The sequence below is a fragment of the Narcine bancroftii genome, chromosome 7, assembly GCF_036971445.1.
Source record: "Narcine bancroftii isolate sNarBan1 chromosome 7, sNarBan1.hap1, whole genome shotgun sequence".
NCBI classification, from domain to species: Eukaryota; Metazoa; Chordata; class Chondrichthyes; order Torpediniformes; family Narcinidae; genus Narcine; species Narcine bancroftii.
In genome coordinates this window covers 75,578,936-75,595,841 of record NC_091475.1, presented here as the reverse complement: position 1 = coordinate 75,595,841, position 16,906 = coordinate 75,578,936, and the positions used below count along the sequence as shown (strand labels likewise).

At 36.7% G+C, this 16,906-nt stretch overlaps 1 protein-coding gene across 4 annotated transcripts in view; it reads left to right on the top strand.

Moving 5' to 3' along the window:
• abcc4 (ATP binding cassette subfamily C member 4 (PEL blood group)) overlaps positions 1-16,392 on the top strand; it is a 394,241-nt gene extending 377,849 nt beyond the window's left edge. The window contains exons 30-32 of one of the 4 annotated variants that reach the window (XR_011341954.1): positions 8,387-8,521; positions 10,682-11,475; positions 14,035-14,112. Coding sequence is in view for 3 of the 4 variants with exons in the window: in XM_069890346.1 (XP_069746447.1) it covers positions 8,387-8,521; positions 14,035-14,142 (243 nt within the window). In the remaining variant the exon portion in view is untranslated. Of the gene's footprint in view, positions 1-2,882; positions 3,005-8,386; positions 8,522-10,681; positions 11,476-14,034 lie in introns of those variants that run through there. The other 3 variants (XM_069890346.1, XM_069890349.1, XM_069890347.1) reach the window with 3 other exon arrangements.
• The last annotated feature ends 514 nt before the right edge of the window (positions 16,393-16,906 follow it).

Genomic DNA, 16,906 nt, shown 5'->3' with positions numbered 1-16,906 from the left:
CTGAAATTTGGAGCCAAAAACAATCTACTGGAGGAACTTCGTGGGTCCAGCAGCATCAGTTCTTTTCATGTCAAGCCTGAAACTCATTGAGGTGTGCACATTAGGGCCTAAAGGTAAGGCCTAACATCAGAGAGGGGGATTTTTCTAGGCCCACGAGGAAGCAGAAGAGTGGGCCATCTAGCCTGTCGAGCCTGTTCCACCTAATGATTAGACTCAACTCTACCTACCTTTTTCCCATCTGCCTTAATTCCCATACTTTGAAAAATCTATCCAACCTTATCTTAAATATATTCACTGAGGTAGCCACCACTGCTTCAATGGGAAGCAAATTCCATAGATTCACCAACCTCTGGGGAAAATCAGTTCTGCCTCATCTCCGTCCTAAATATACTGCACTGGACCTTGAGGCTATGTCCCGTAGTCCTATTGTCTTCCACCAATGGGAACAACTTACTTACCTCTCTCCTAATTTTATATGTTTCTGTAAGATCCCCTTTCATTCTTGTAGTCATCAAGGGATATGGGGAAAAGGCCAGAAATTGGAACTAGTGTAGAGTAGCTTAGTGAAGTTTTACGGAACAGACATGATGGGCCTAGTGGCCTGCTTCTGTCCCTTGTCTTGTGATCTTGTAAATTCAAGCGAGTACAGTCCCAGACAACACAATCACTCCTCATAGGTTAACCCCTTCAACTCTGGTATCAACCTGGTGAACTTCCTCTGGACCACCTGCAAAGTACATCCTTCCTCAAGTAAGGAGACCATAAGTGCACAAAGCCACTAAATCCTTCGTCAAGTATTCCAGATGCAGACTCGTCAGCACCTTGTACCGTTTCAGCATAACCTCCCTGTTCCTAAGTTTAATCCCTCTAGCAATGAAGGCCAACATTCCATTCACCCTCTTGATAGCTGGCTGCACCTGCAATCCAACTGTTTGCAATTCCTGTACAAGCACTCCTTCTGCATGTCAGCATGCTACAAAATCACATGCTATTTAAATTATAGTTTGATCTTCCATTTTTTCTGCCATAGTGGATAACCTCATAAAACTCTCCCTCTTTGTCTGCCTCTACCTTCCCATCTCTCCATGATCCTTCACCAAAGGCATACTGGTCCCTGTTCATCCCCTCCCATCATTTTCTCATTAAACTGACCATCTTCCACCTGCACTTGGTCTTGATGAAGGGTTCCTGAAGCATTGATGTTGCTCAACCCATTGGATTCCTCCAGCAGATTTTTTTTTTGCTTATACCATTCTATTTGAAAACTATCTTTCTTCATGACATTTAGGTCTTCTTTCTTTTTTAATCTTTTTATTAATTTTCAACAAATAAAGAAAAAAAATAACATACAGAAAACGTGAAAAAGTAATATATATCATCCTTGAATACAACAATCACTTTCAAATTAATTCAACATTTCCATATATTGACATTTACATTGAATAAGGAAATAAAAAGTTAATGCTTAAAGCAAAAAAAGTCATTTAACTCTGATGAGAAAAAAAAATTAAAAACCCCCAAAAAAACAAAAACAACTGCTCAATCCATTCTGAGAGTAATTTCTAAGTAGAAAAGAGATTCTTCCCAAGTAAACACAACGCACTCAGGAAAAAAAAAATGGAAGTGTTCAATTTTGTTTAATAGTTTGAGTCATATGAAAATATTGAATAAATGGTTGCCAGGTTTTTTTTTTCGAAGTTAAATGTTAAATGTGTGACTTCTAATTTTTTCTAAATCACAGCATGACATCATGGAGGAAAGCCATTGAAGTAAAGTAGGCAAATTGCAATCTTTCCATTCGAGTAATCTAGCTCTCCTTGCCATCACCGTTGAGAAGACCACTATCCTTTGGGCTGAAGCAGGTGCAAAGCCTGATCCCAATACTGTGATCCCAAAAATAGCTGTGCGTAACTTTGGCTGTAAATCTAGGTCCAACACCTTAGCTAAATTTTCAAAAACACCTTGCCAAAAATTATCTAACTTTGTACAGGACCAAAACATATGAATCAAAGTGGCCTCTTTGGATTTACACCTATCACAAATACGACTTAAATCAGGACAAATGCGGGACAATCTGTCCTTAGACATATGTGCCCTATGCACTACCTTGAACTGAATCAAAGAGTGGTGGGCACAAATTGAAGGAATATTGACAAGTCGAAAAATTCTTTCCCATAAATCATCAGAAAGTAGCTGCTCAGATTTCAGTTCCCAAGCACCATGAATTTTATCATTGGATATAGGACATAAATTAAGTAAGCTGTTATAAATATTAGCTAGCAATCCTTTTTGGGAGGGATTTAATTGAAGAAGAGTATCAATCAAATTAGTTGAAAAGGCAAATGGAAAATATGGCAGAAAAGAGTGTAGAAAACTCCTAATTTGAAAATATCTAAGAAGATGTGTATTAGGCAAATGGAACTTTTCAGCTTATTGATCAAATGACATTAAACAATTTCCCTTAAATATATCAAGAGAGGTTATTATTCCTTTATCTATCCTTAGGGCAAAAGCTTGGTCAGATGATGACTTAAAAGATAATTGAAATAAATTTTACTGGACAAAACAAAATTGTTTAAATCAAAAAACTTACAAAATTGAAGCCATGTAGCTGGCTGAGCCGATCCGCAAGCAAACCAGGTTACAGAGGTGCAGGCTTATGCGGGGCTGAGAACCCCGAAACACTGGGAGCTTTGCCAGCCTGGAGGCCTGGCATCTTGGGGACAGCAAAGTATTATGGAGGTTGTGCTTATAAGTTCACATAGGACTTCCAGTAAAATCAGTTAAACTGACACACATCGAATACTGTGTCTTTGTTCGCTGCAACCAAATTATTAATATATGTCTGAGAATTAGATTAAAATCTTGTTTATGTACTTTAGATAATGCAAAGGGGAGAGAAGTTCCTAACAGAGAAGTTAAAGAGTATCCTTTAACCAAATTCTTCTCCAATTCCACCCATAAAGGACAATCATGCATCTCAGATAATAAGTCCAAAACGCAATGTATCGTATGTAATAAAACCTGAAATTTGGTAATGCCCATGCCACCATCTTTTTTAGTTTTCTGTAGTGATGGTTTATCCAAGGTAGGGCTTTTATTATTCCATATATAAGATGATATTTTAGAATCTAATTTGTCAAATAATGCTTTAGGGATGAAAGTTGGAATAGCTTTAAATGTATTTAAGAATTTCAGTAAGATTATCATTTTAATTGCATTAATTTGACCTACTAATAACAAGGTCAATGGTGCCCATTTTGATAATATTTGTTTAGCATAATCAAAGGGAGATAATTATATTTGTATAAATCCTTAAATTATTTTGTAATTTTTATATCGAGATACGTAAATTGATTTTAACAACTTTAAAATGTAATTGATCATATAAACGTAAATGATTACTAACAGGAAAAAAGATCACCTTTATTTAAATTTAATTTATATCCTGAAAATATACTAAATTCAATAAGAAAAGATAACATTTATAAAGAAACCTTATGAACTCTCTCCCCTCTCTGGATCCCATGGATAATAGTAGAATCTCTTAGAGCAATTGTTAAGGTGTCCAAAGTAGGGTTGAATAATAAGGGACTAAGAGGACAACCTTGATGCATATCCCTATGTAACCTCATATAAGGAGATTTATAGTTATTAGTAATAACTGCTGCAATAGGAGCTTGATAAATTAGCTTGATCCAAGAGATAAATCCAGGACCCAATTTGAATCTTCCCAAAACCTTGCACAAATAAGGCCATTCCATTCTGTCAAAAGCTTTTTCAGCATCAAGTGAAACAACACATTCTAGTAATTTGGATGGAATGGAATAAATAATGTTCAATAATCTTCTAATATTAAAATTAGAGTATCTATTCTTAATAAACCAAGTTTGATCTTTTGAGATAATTTTAGCAAGATATTCTCAAGTCTATTGGACAAAATCTTGGAAAGAATTTAAAAATCTCTATTTAATAATGAGATCAGTTCATAAGTACATTCAGACAGATCCTTATATTTTTTGGGAGTCAATGAAAAGTTTTAGGCATAGTTCCAGAAGGAAAGGAATCAATAAAAACTTTGCATAAGTAAGGACTCAGAATATCATTAAATATTTTGAAAAACTCAATTGTATATCCAAAATTTGGGTCTTTTTAATCTCATGATATTTCATTGTCCCTATCTTTGAAATTTAAGTCTGAACTAATTTGGGGTATTTGAACAGAAAGCTTGCTCCAAAACCGGAGCAAATGACTTTTTTTCTGTACTGTTGTGATTTCGTAATTTTAAACATATCATCTCACTTATGATTATTGGATTTTGGAGATATTGCTGGAAAATAGAATGTTGAAAGTATGAGCAACAGAACACTAAAAATGTTCTTTTGTGGACCTGTTCACTTGCAAGGGTGATGCAACTTCTCTTTCTCCTACAACCTGTCATGGTATCCGCATTATTGTAACTTGCATTAAATGAATTTACATTGCCCTAAATGGTAGAGTTTGTGGATGCTGAGTGGAGAGAGAACATGAGGAAAACAGATATAAAAACATAATGTGGCTGTGAGTTTGATGAAACAAATTTATCAATAAATTAACATAATCAATTTGCAATTATAAAGCGTGAAAACAGGGTCTTCGACCCAACCTGTCCACACTGCCCAAATTGGTCCCATTTGCCTATATTTGGCCCATATCCCTCTAAACCTCTCCTACTAATGAACTTGTCCAACTATCTTTTAACTATTATAGTTAACCTGTACCTCTTTCCCTAGCAGGTCATTCCACATACCTACCACTGTCTTAGATATTCTCACTGAATCTTGAGGCTATGTTCCCTAGTTCTAGTCTCGCCTGCCTGTGAAAACAACCTTCCTGTTTCTAATTTTATGTATTGATAAGATTCCCAGTCATACTTTTAAACTCCATAAGAATACTTTAGTTCCAAACCACTCAATCTGTTCATGAATTGACCCCTTCATTTCTGGAATCAACCTGGTGAACTTTCTCTGCTCTGCCTCCAAAGCCAGTATGTATATTCTTCCTCAAGTAAGAAGCCCTGAATTGCACACAAAACTGTGGGTGCTGGCTCACCTATTTCCAATAGAACTTCCCTGAATGAGTTTGATCCCTTAGCAATGAAGACCACTAACCCAATTTCCTTGCTTGAAATATAACTTCTTGTAATTCATGCATAAGCTCTCCCAGGTCTCTCTGCACTACAGCAAGCTTGTCCAATCTTGTTTCCAAAGTGGATGATGTCATATTTACTAATATTACACTCCTATACTCTTGCTCACTCACATTTGTACCTCTCTTCAGACTCTCAATTTTCCACTTAATTTAGTGTCATTAGCAAGGGTAGATGCACCTCTTAATCATTCATGTGTATTGTGAAAAGTTGTGATCCCAGCACCAGTCTCTTCAGCGCTCCATATCATATGGGAGCATATGTTATGGCCAGTAATCTTAAATATTGTCTTCACTCTCTGCTTGACTCTTGTTCTAGCACACTAGATTTTAGTGAGATTCCATCAATACAAATGATACAAAATGTCAAACTCCCAAACACAACAGAAAACAATTCTAAAATTAAATGCCATTAAAATATACAGAGAAATATCCACAAAATACATGATCATTCATTGGTAACAAAAATGCAGAAGTAAAGTACACAATACAATTAAAGTCCCTGACTTTATGGCAGAGAGACAATCTCCCTTCTATGCTGTGATCTTCATACAATGGTGCCTCCCCATCTTCCTCCTTCTCCAGCTTCTTTTTGCTGATGGCTTTCAGCAACTTTGGTTGGCCAAGTTCAATGGCAAACACTATCTGGTGGTTGCTGCAGAATACCTCCAGACTAGTGCACATACTGGAATCGCATTGTGAAGAGACTCGTAGAGTTTTCAACTGGATTCTTGTGACCAATTGGCTATGAGAATGGTAGAAGAGCGGCAGTTCTGGAGCACAGATAGAATTCAAAGCTAAAGAAGGATGGGGTAGTCCTAATTGCCCAAAATGTAGCCCTCTTTTGCATTGTCATCCAGGAATGATATGATTCATGGAAGATCCCTAGATTCTGAAGTGATGCCAAAGTACACTCACATCCTGGATCTTTCTGAAGCCTGAAAATTTTTATGACATCAGGTCCAACATGGACAAGGTCACCTCCTTCTAATTATCTCCCTCAATTGATGAACCAATGCCTCCATGTTGAACAACAGTCGGAAGGAGCAGCAGGGCATTGCAGGTATGCTTGGAACTTCAGTGCCTGTCACCAAGAATGGTGTGATGGCACTACTACAGACTGGTCAAATTCTGAAAGCCTTATCTACCAGGGTGAATCAGCAAATGAAACAGCCTGCAGAGCAAGAGAATATCCAGACAGGAACTAATAAGTAGCAAGTAGCATTCATATCATGAAGATGTTTCAAAGAAGAGAGAATCTGCCACCTACTTGAATCCCTGACCATCAATGCCCTGATAGGAGGACAGGTCTACAGGAGTAGATTAGACACAGGGTATCTTGCAGTGGGTGCCAAGGTTTCTTCCATCATCAGCAAGACACACATCAGCACTCTCATGAGTAATCACCACTCCCTGGATGGGGGCAGTGCCAATAACTCTCACTAACCTTTAGTGGGGTTTTTTTAAATCATATTATAACTAGTAAGCCCTGGGACTTCCTGTCCATTAGCAGAGAGGAGAATGTTCACCTGTAGGACAGCTGTGGTTCATTGTTATGGCTCACTGCCATTCTGTCAAGGACAGTTATGGATAGGAAATAAACACTGGCCTTGCTGGGAGTCACTTGATCTGGTAAGTGAGTATAAAAATTACTGGACAACATTTAAAGTTTCCATTGTCCATAGGAATCAGAAGTTGGTCCCCAATGCATTCTGCAGAAGTTTGAACCAAATGTTTGTGTCCCTTTAAATCATGCTGGTGCACGTTAATGTGACAGAGTAGGTCGAGGTGTTTGGGAGATAAATTGGGAAAGGTTTGTTAGAGCAGGTCACACACAAACACTGTAAAACAGAATTCTTGCAGGAGCTTTTGCAAGAGTACTCAGACTCATGATGGACTGTTACTTGCAGAAGGCAACAAATGTAACAACAGGCAGTAGCAGCTGTGTCTGGAAAAGAGAATTTACTGTCTGGAAGGTCATGTGATCTTTGCAGGCAGAGAGCAGAAAAAAACAAGCTTTGCTCTCAGAGTTGGAGGGAGAGAGAGGGGTGGGGGTGTGGGGGGGGGGGGGTGGGGGAGAGGCACAGACATCGGTTCCAGAGGGACAAGCTGGCAAGCTTTTGAAGACGGCCTGATCAAAAGAGAGGACTGGCTGTCCAGTGTTTCCCTTGGAATAGGAAAAACAGAAAAGAACTCTGTGGTGACCTGAAAGAAAGAGGTTATCACCCGGAGAACCCTGAAGGGAGCAAGTTTTGTCATCAAGACACTGGAGTGGCTGATTAAAAAATAATCAGTTCTGGAACAAGAAAAACTCTCTCTCTCTGAAAACCAACAAGAACCTTTCTGCATGGTAACCATTTACCTGTTAAGCACCAAAGCCTGGTGAACTTTATTAATGTTAACTTCTGTGCACAGTACAAGAATTGCCTGCAACCAGTGAGATTGGACTGTGAACCAAAAAACTTTGCTGAACTTACATACACATTACACACATGTGCGCTTAGAATTAGAAGGGGGTTAAGTAGGTTAAGTGAGTCAATAGAGAGAAGTTAAAGTTTGATTCTATTTTCATGTTCAAAGATAATTAAAAGCAACTTTTGTTTATGTAATCCTTTGTCGTGGTGCATATCTATTGCTGCTGGGTTTTGGCGTCCTCTGGACTTGTAACATTAAACATTGAAAGACTATTTCTGTGACTGACCAATGACTATTCTGATTGAAATCCATATAATGCAATTTTGTCCCGCGCCACTTAAAATGGGGATTGGATTCCGACATAAAAACTGCAAAATTGTACTCTACTCTGAAAACCTCTGTGATGCATTGAAAAAGGCATTGCAAAGTGTTAAAGGTTTCAGACAGTTATGTTTAACATTTCAAATCCGGATTGAAACTGAGTAAAACAAGAAACAGTCACCAGTATCCTTGATCGATAAAGACTCGATAGGGGGAGCCAACCCAAAACATTTGCTGACAATCTCTCTCCATGGGTGGTGCTTGAATGCTGAGTCCCTCCAGCTTCTCATTGTTTGCTCAAGCTTTCAACATCTTCAATGTTGTGTTTCTCCAGGTCTAGACCATTCTCTCTTTCTGTTTTCATTTAAAATTTTATAAACTACCAGCTGGATTCACAAGGAAATTGAGAATTTTTTGGTTGACAATGCAACCTGAGTGTTTCAGCTGTGAATGTTTTCCATAGGTATTGGAGAAAGGAAGAGTTGCAGAGTATGGGGAACCATACATTCTTCTTGAGAACAAAAATGGTTTCTTCTGCAAAATGGTACAACACCTGGGCAAGACCGAAGCACTAACTCTGACTAAGATAGCCAAAGAGGTATGAAAGCTCATTGTCTGTTTGCATTTCCCGTACAAATGCAAAATTACATGTGAAGATTAACTGTAGGCCTTTTCATACTTGTTTTTAAATCAATAAGCTAATCAATCTTACAGCACAACTCCTTTCAAAGTAGCATGAAATTCACTAGATTTGAATTGTTTGTTCTAAGCAATTTTTCTTTTCTGACAGTTTCTTTGATCCAACTGTTAAAAGGCTAGTTCTGCATTTGCAATAAGCCATGGAATCATCAAAATACACATATTTTTTTTAAAAATAATCACACAGATAACAGGAGAGAGAACATTTGTATTGAATGCCCCTTAATACTCAACCCTGTCCTTAGACCTGTCCTCTTCCATTACTACTGGGTTTGAAATGGATTTTTTTGTCTCAAGTCCAGAGGGTATTATCTGGTACAGCATACTGAAACCACAGTGTGATGTGCACAATTGATTAAATGTCGTCAAAAGTATCAACTTATGGTTAATGCACAAAGCATGTGTTCAATTTTTTTAAACTGTTCATGATGTGATTCACACAATTGATTTTTTTTTACCTTTAAGATGTTTAACGTAATTACCAAATTCTGCAAATTTGTTCATGTAATCAGAACGAGCTATTAAAACTGGTAGTTTGTACCATTGGTGCTGACCTCTTGAAGTTTGGAATGTTCTTCTAAAATTTTCTAGGTTTTTCTTAAAAATTAGACTAATATTAAAAATCTCTAATTTTTCATTTGTTAACATTGAAGTCTCTGTCAGAGTTAAAAAAGTGGGCATGACTGCAACTCACTTCTAAATACTGTATATTTCGGCATATAAATGGAGTCTTGAAACCCTCAAAGAGCACTCAAAAATCAGGGGTCGACTTGTACGCCAGATACAGAAGTGAATCCTTAAATTCAACTAAAAAAAACGCTCAATGTAGATTTGGCGTATAAGACAAGACCATGAAACACCAAAAAAGAACCCAACTACTTACTTTTGTCATTTTTCTGAAGGCAATGCCCAATTGCTCAGTCAATGTGATTTTGGGGGTGGGGGGGTTGACATATGCCCGATATATGATAAAACCAAGAAAATGAGGCTGAAAATGAGGATCTGACTTATCTGAAGGTCGACTTATACACTGAAATATACAATAAATCTACAACCTTGATATGACAGTGAAAAGAAAAGTAAAGTACCTCTGTAAAGAGTGATGGGTGTCATTAGAAATATCAGCCAAGAAAAATGTTGGCGTTAAAACAGTCACCCTAACACTGAGCAGGAACATCCGTTAGAAGGTTCACCAAAGTGCAAGATTATAGCTTGTACATGACATGGACATTGGTCTGTAGCTTCCTGAATCATGGTTGGCTTATCAGATTTGTGTACAATGTGGTTTAATTTTGTTTCTTGCCATGCTTGTCCAATAAATCCATGTTCCATGACTTAGTTGAGCAATTTTGAGAAGGGATGGAATCCTTTGTCATCAACTTATCGAGAAATTTTGGGGAGTGGTGCCTTATCCAGTTGTTTACCTTATTTACAGTAAGCCCCTTTACAGATTGTGATGGGTCTTTGTGGAGAGATTGAGGTCAATACCTCAAGTGATTGAGTTTTCACAAACTTAGTTAATTATGAGGATGGTCCCCTCTGTAATGTTCTCATCCCAGGAGAATATTTGCATATTTTGATGTCAGGTGCTGACAAGTCTGGGTTTGGTTGGATGCATGTGGACAGAAATGACCAGAAATGAAAGTGGTCAGAAATGAAAGCCGAACAACTTGTTCTCATAATTGGATGGACAGCTCATTATGCCAGCACAGGATCTGCAGCTCTTGGATTTTTTTCAGCGTTCTAATAAATAGCAAGCATTGACAGTGAGAGAAAATGTCAGTATTTCAAGCTGCCGTTACCTGCAGTATTCCTTAGATAACCAAAGTAATTTCACTCTTAAAAATTGTTGTAGAATGGCACTTCTCTTTGAGAAAAGCCCTTGATATAAAGTTTAAACATTATCTGCAGTTCAAGCTATATGAATGGTGGCCAGTACAAACAGATCAAATTAATTCTAGGATTTGATCGTCATTTTTTTTAAACTGACTGCACTTTAAGATCCAGAGAAAAAGATTCTATTTTATAATTGTATTCTTTCTCTTGAATAACATTCCAGATAAAGCTGAAGTCGCCTTGGCGTCAATTCATTTGTATTCTGTTTACTTGTCAAAGAAGAGAGTTGCCAAGGAAGTGTGAAAAATGGCTAGAATGTGACCATTAAAGAACAGTGAGAACTGATAGCATTTCATTTCCTTTTTAGTCAGGTTTTGCGTTTATCGGAAGACCTACATCTGCCTCAGCACAAGTAGAATTTGATAGACTATAACAGTTGAAAGGCTCAACATATGACTACCTTATTACTTCAGTATCACTTTTTTACATGTTGAGAATGTTGCTTGGTTTAGTCATTGTCATACTGCTTTTTTTATTGTAATGCTTCTCTTCATCGTTCTGATTTACCAACTCAAAAAAATTGCTTTACGCAACAAATTCAATGCAGAGATTTAAGTGAAGTATCTACACTTGTCAGTCATGCTTCTGACAATGTACTGGTTCTAATCTGATATTACTGTCCAAACCTATTTTGTTCATTTCATGTTAGAAAATGAGAAATCCTTGTGCAGGAACTAGATTTACTTGCCTTTTGTTACCCCGCTTTTCATTTATCTTTCAATTTTAACAGCAAAATGATTTAACTTATCATTGCAATACTTCATACTATTTGATATTGATAAAGCATTAAAATGTATCAGCGTGTATGATCAATGATTGTTACAATTTCTGTGCAATGAAAAATGTTAATGCATATGCTTTAAATTCTCTGCCTTACTTTTCTAAGTAGTTGTATAAACAATGAGAGCCATGCATCTCAGGGATATGAAGAAGAATAAAGGCTTGCTACATTGTGTGGTAAATGAGAAAATTATTTACCAGTTTTACCTAGACCTGATCAAGCATTCAAGATGTACTTGGGATGTTTTCAGCATTTTTGCACAAGGGCTTGGGAAGAGTTGCTTGAAATCTTGTGTCTAGTGCATTAATACAAACTGAAAAAAAATCCCTAATCAAATCAATCGAATGAGCTTTAAAGTGAAAATAAAATCTGCTGTTGTGACTGCACAGCACAATTAGTACTTCCAGCCAGAGATTAATTTCCAGTCAGCCAACTTCCTTGATGTCTATTCCCCGCCCCCCCCCCCCCCCCCCCCCCACATAGAATAATAAGGAATTTGCTCTCTTGGTTCCATGATATAACTCAAGGATGTAGACTTTGTAAGTCATTAGTTCCAAATACTGTACACAAGTCCAGCAGGCTTTTTCCTTTTGTCTCCATATGGTAGGAAATTAAATAAGAGTTTTAAAATCATATTTCTGTGAGACAGCCACAGTGCAAAGTACTTTGTGAAGGTTGAACTGCAGTTGAAATAAACTCATTTTATAGAGAAGCATAGCAGCTTCTCATGTTAACTCAGGAAATAACGAAGTATGGACTTGTCCCTGGTTTACTATGCAGATAGCTGCAGGTTAATTAGTCAATTCAAAAAGAATAACTGCAAGTGTAAATCAAATTAGCACACAATAGAACAATCTTCAAACCAAACCAGATACAACACCAACTGATTATCACCACATAAACGTACATTCCTTAAAGAAGATATTCCTGGCATTTGGATAAAACCAAAAAAATTTGAATTTTTTACCTAAATGAGAATAATTAAAATAAATATTTTTGCAATTGTTCTCATCCAAACGGTTGTGAATGTTTAAGTGTGTCTTGTTATAAGTTGGATGTTTATATATGTACAGATTTTTTTTTTGTTCTATGTCTAAACTGTAAACCAACTTTAATATTATTATTTTTACTTTGTTCAATGTTTTGTGTTCCATTTAATTTGTCCGGTTTAATCAGAGTGTATTGAAGGATGCAGAATAAATTAACTGGTTTGATTTTTTTTAAATGGAAACCTGCATATGAAGACAATATAGGTCAAAGAATTGCTAAGTAACGTTAAATCTTAAATTTATTATCCTTTCACCTCACTTTCTACTAGGAACCACGATACATAAACCTATCTTTAATTTTAACATATACAGTTATTTATAAGTTGAGGAAGAGTGAAGAGTTGAGTGAATTGGCCTCTGTGTCTACTCATTCCCTCTACACCAGTCACTTCACATTGAAAACCTCATCTTATTGTGTGTTTTTTATTTCATTACAATGATTGTGGTAGATTTGTGATTTTGAAATCCATCTTAAATCCATTCATCTTTTTAATTCTGAGATAATCCACTGTAAATCTGATTTTTAACCTTTTTATGGATTACTGAAGGTATCCTCAAAGTGGCTGATATTGACCCCCAGGGGTTGATGGGACCATCCAGGTGGTCGATAAATACAAGTGGGGGGGAGGGAAAGGGAGTTTATTTAAAATAGCGCCTCCTCCACCATTCCCCCCCCTCCCATCTAGCCCTCCCCCACCATGTCCAGCCTTCCCCCTCCACCCCCAAGTCCAGCACCGGAATTCCATGCCAGGGGGTCAATGAGTGGCCATGTAGTCCCTGAAAGGGTTGACGGTCTGTAATGTTTGGGGGGCCCTGGATTACAGGAACACTAATAAAAAAGGCAAGGAATGGCAAATAGGTGCAGATGAATATCCAGGAAGTGTCCTGACTAAATATTTTAAGATTAAAATCACCAACATGATTTGCACATTTAAGTCACAGTTAGCCAATTACTTTCCCTGTTCAAATAACATCTCTTATTCAATTCTTGTATAACAAGAAACATTTCTGTAGAAATCAGAATTTCTACAGAAACTTAGCAGCTTCCACTGATGCACACTTTTATAAAACTATTTGAAGCTTTGTCATTTAATAAACTGATGTTGGGAGGAGCACAGCCCATGCACTATTTGAGCTTAGATCAAATTTCATTCTTGCTGATCAAAAAGTATAGTGTCGTCCTCTTAAACTGCTGCAGTCCTTGAAAAAGAAAATGACCTTGTGTGAAAGGTCTTCCACATTGCTGATAGATAGAGAGTTGTAAGATGTTGAATGTTTCCCAGCATTTGTCTTTGCAAGTGACGGAGTTTAAGGGGTGCTATCAAAGAAGCCTTGATGAGATCTTGCAATGGATTTTGTAAATCATACCACGGCAAAATTCAACTGTGATGGAAATACTGAATATCATGTCAATAGTGTTGAGGCCAAGTAGAGTATCCTGAGCATAATTAAGATGTAACATTGAGGTTATTTTGACATGAAATACATTATTAATTGAGTGAAATATACAAAGAAAGTATCCTTTTTTTCTCGTGCAGATTGAATTTAGAAAATTTGTTTTAAGCAGAGGCTTTTCTATGTAACAAAAATAAGAAAATACTGGTCTTATAAATGCAACAATTTTATTGTTATTAATTTTATTTAATACACACATTTAGGAATGTGATTTTTTTTTCCTTTTGGCAGGTGCACTTGAAAAGGAAGTCTTTAGAAGGAACGCCAACAAACCAAATGGAAACCAATAGTTCAGCCATGTTACACCCCAATAATATTGTCTTTGAGACTTCACTATGAGCAGAAGAAAGACTGCAACATTTAGCTCTGTAAAATTTGAACTTGAGGTCACAAAGCAGGATGCATTTATACTATTGTCTAAAAATCAACATCACCCTTCAAAAAGGTAAAATCGGATTCTTAAATTACAGAGAAAAAACTCAAATTTAGGGAAGCAAGCAAATTTCAACTTCAACAACTTGAAATATATGGTGACTTTGTGATGGACTGGGTAATCAAAGTCAGGTTTGTATTGAATGTGCTTGAGATTGCCACTGAACTGACCTCCTCCTCAAATTGTTATGCCCGGATCAAACAGTGCATTTACAATCCATTCCTTCCATCTTGTCCATTAATTCAGAATTCTTGCAGACTGTGGATATTTTACTGTTATTTTAACCTCTTGTCTGCCCTAGTTCAGAGCTTCTGTCACAAGATGTGAAAACCTAACTGCAATGTTCATATTTGTTCTTTATTGGCAGTTTTTCATGGTGTTTAATTGGCATATTAACTGTATCACGACCCTATAATTACAGGTTTGATTTTATTTGGTATTGGAAAAAGTAACTTTATATCATATCATTTTGAAAATGTTAATTTCAACTGAATTGAAAACCAATGCAATTTTTAAATATTACTTTTAAATTTAAGTTTAGACATACAGCACAGTAACAGGTCATTTTGGCCCACGAGTCATGCCGTCCAATTTACACCCAATTAATCTACACCCCCCAGTACATTTTGAACAGTAGGAGGAGCCCCCGGGGAAAATCCAAGCAGACACAGGGAGAAGGTATCAGCTCCTTACAGACAGTGTGGGATTCAAACCCTGATCCCGATCACTGGAGCTATAAAGGGGTTGTGCTAATTGCTATGCCAACCGTGCCACCCCAAATAAAGCAATTAAATTTACTTGTTTAGTCTTTCAAAAAGAATGGCTCACTGTAGTTTGAAATTTGCAATGCCTTAATAGTTATAGAAAATTTTACCAAAGCTGTACAAATGTCTTTTTTTATCTTCAGTAAGTTTGATTTTTTTTTAGGTACTAATGATGAGAAGAGGGTTGAAGCAATTCTAAACCACAAATCTTCATCATAATCTTTCAAAGTGAGATACTGCTGATGCTGGAATCTGGAGCATCAAAGTCTGCTGAAGAGACTCAGTGGGTCAAGCAGCATCAGTGGGAGAAAAGGAAAGGTCATTGTTTTGCGCTGGAATCCGCAACATTTCAAGATGACGGGATCCAGCCCCAAATGTTGACCATTCTCTCATTGATGCTGCTCAACCCAGTGAGTTCGTCCAGCAGGCTTTTTTGTTTGAAAACTAGAGGTTTGTTTTAACTCTGTTTAAATGGAATATAATTGTTCAGTTAATACTTGAACTACATCATATTTTCCTTGTTACAATTTCATATTCTTGTAAACAGTTATTAAGTAGCATTTAACTGCTACTTAATATCAGCAGTTTAAATTCCAATGCCTTCAATTTAAATTATTATGAATCCATCAATATCTTTCCATAGAAGTCTTACGCTGTTGAATTGGTTTTCTTAGAAGTCCAGTAGAGGGCTGTCTGCTTTCTTTACTCAGGGTTACTAGGCATCCAAATATGTTAGGCCATAGTATGGGTTTGATATTGATGGTGTGCAGTGAAAATAAATGAAGTACAGTATATATTTGAACATTAATATTCAGAGCAATTGGTAAATTACTGAAAAAATATCTGGAGACTATTTTCAAATGTTTAAAATGTTGAAACTTTGTCAATACTTACGTTGCGGACAGGGTCATGAATGCTGGACTTTACATACTTGGACTGAGCTGGACATAATCAGTTATACCCAAGCTAACTCACCTCAATTTTCCTTCTATTCACAGAGCAGTGCAAAATTATTTGTTATGTATTTTTAAACAGAATTCATCCAAACTCCATTGATTTATTAGATTTTTTTTGCTGCATTCATAAAGAACCACAATCTACAAATTATTGATATGTTAAAATTGAATAGGAGTTGAACGTAATTGTGAATGAGTCCATTCTTAATCAAACTAGGTTACATAAATATCCATAATGAATTCCATCTATTTTTGTTTAAATCATAATGGCCAAGTGGTAATTACATCTTTGTTTTTTTTTCCTTGTGTGGAATATTATGAAGTAGAGTACAGCTTAATCGTAAACTGATCATCATCTGGAAGTGTGTTGTAAAAATTGAATTTAGAAAATCTTGTATGAAAGAATTTATATTCTGTTGCAATCATTAAACTTTTAAATGCTTTTTAAAGAAAAACAAAATGAACATTTTCTCTTATATTATTTTCTCCAAACTTTGTCAGGCCACACTTAGAGTACTATGTGCAATTCTGGTTGTCCCATTGACGGAAAGATGTGGAGTCTTTGGAAAGGGTACAGAAGAGATTACGAGGATGTTGCCTAGTTTTGAGGGTTTGAGTTATGGGGAGAGATTGGACAAAATTGTGCTGTTTCCTCTGGCTGAGGAACAACCTGATAGAGGTGTATAAAATCGAGAGAGGCATCGATAGGATGAACAATCAGAATCTTTTCCCTAGGGTAAAGGTATCTCACACAAGAGGGCATATGATTAAGGTCAGGGAAAGGTGATGTGCGGGAAAATATTTTACACAGAGAGTAGTGGGCATTTGGAATAGGCTGCCAGCAGTAGTGATGGAAGCAAATACAATGGTAACATTGAAAAGGCTTCTAGAATGTGAAGGGATGGAGAGTTTTAGTTTGATTTGGACGTTATGTTCAGCACAAACGTGGG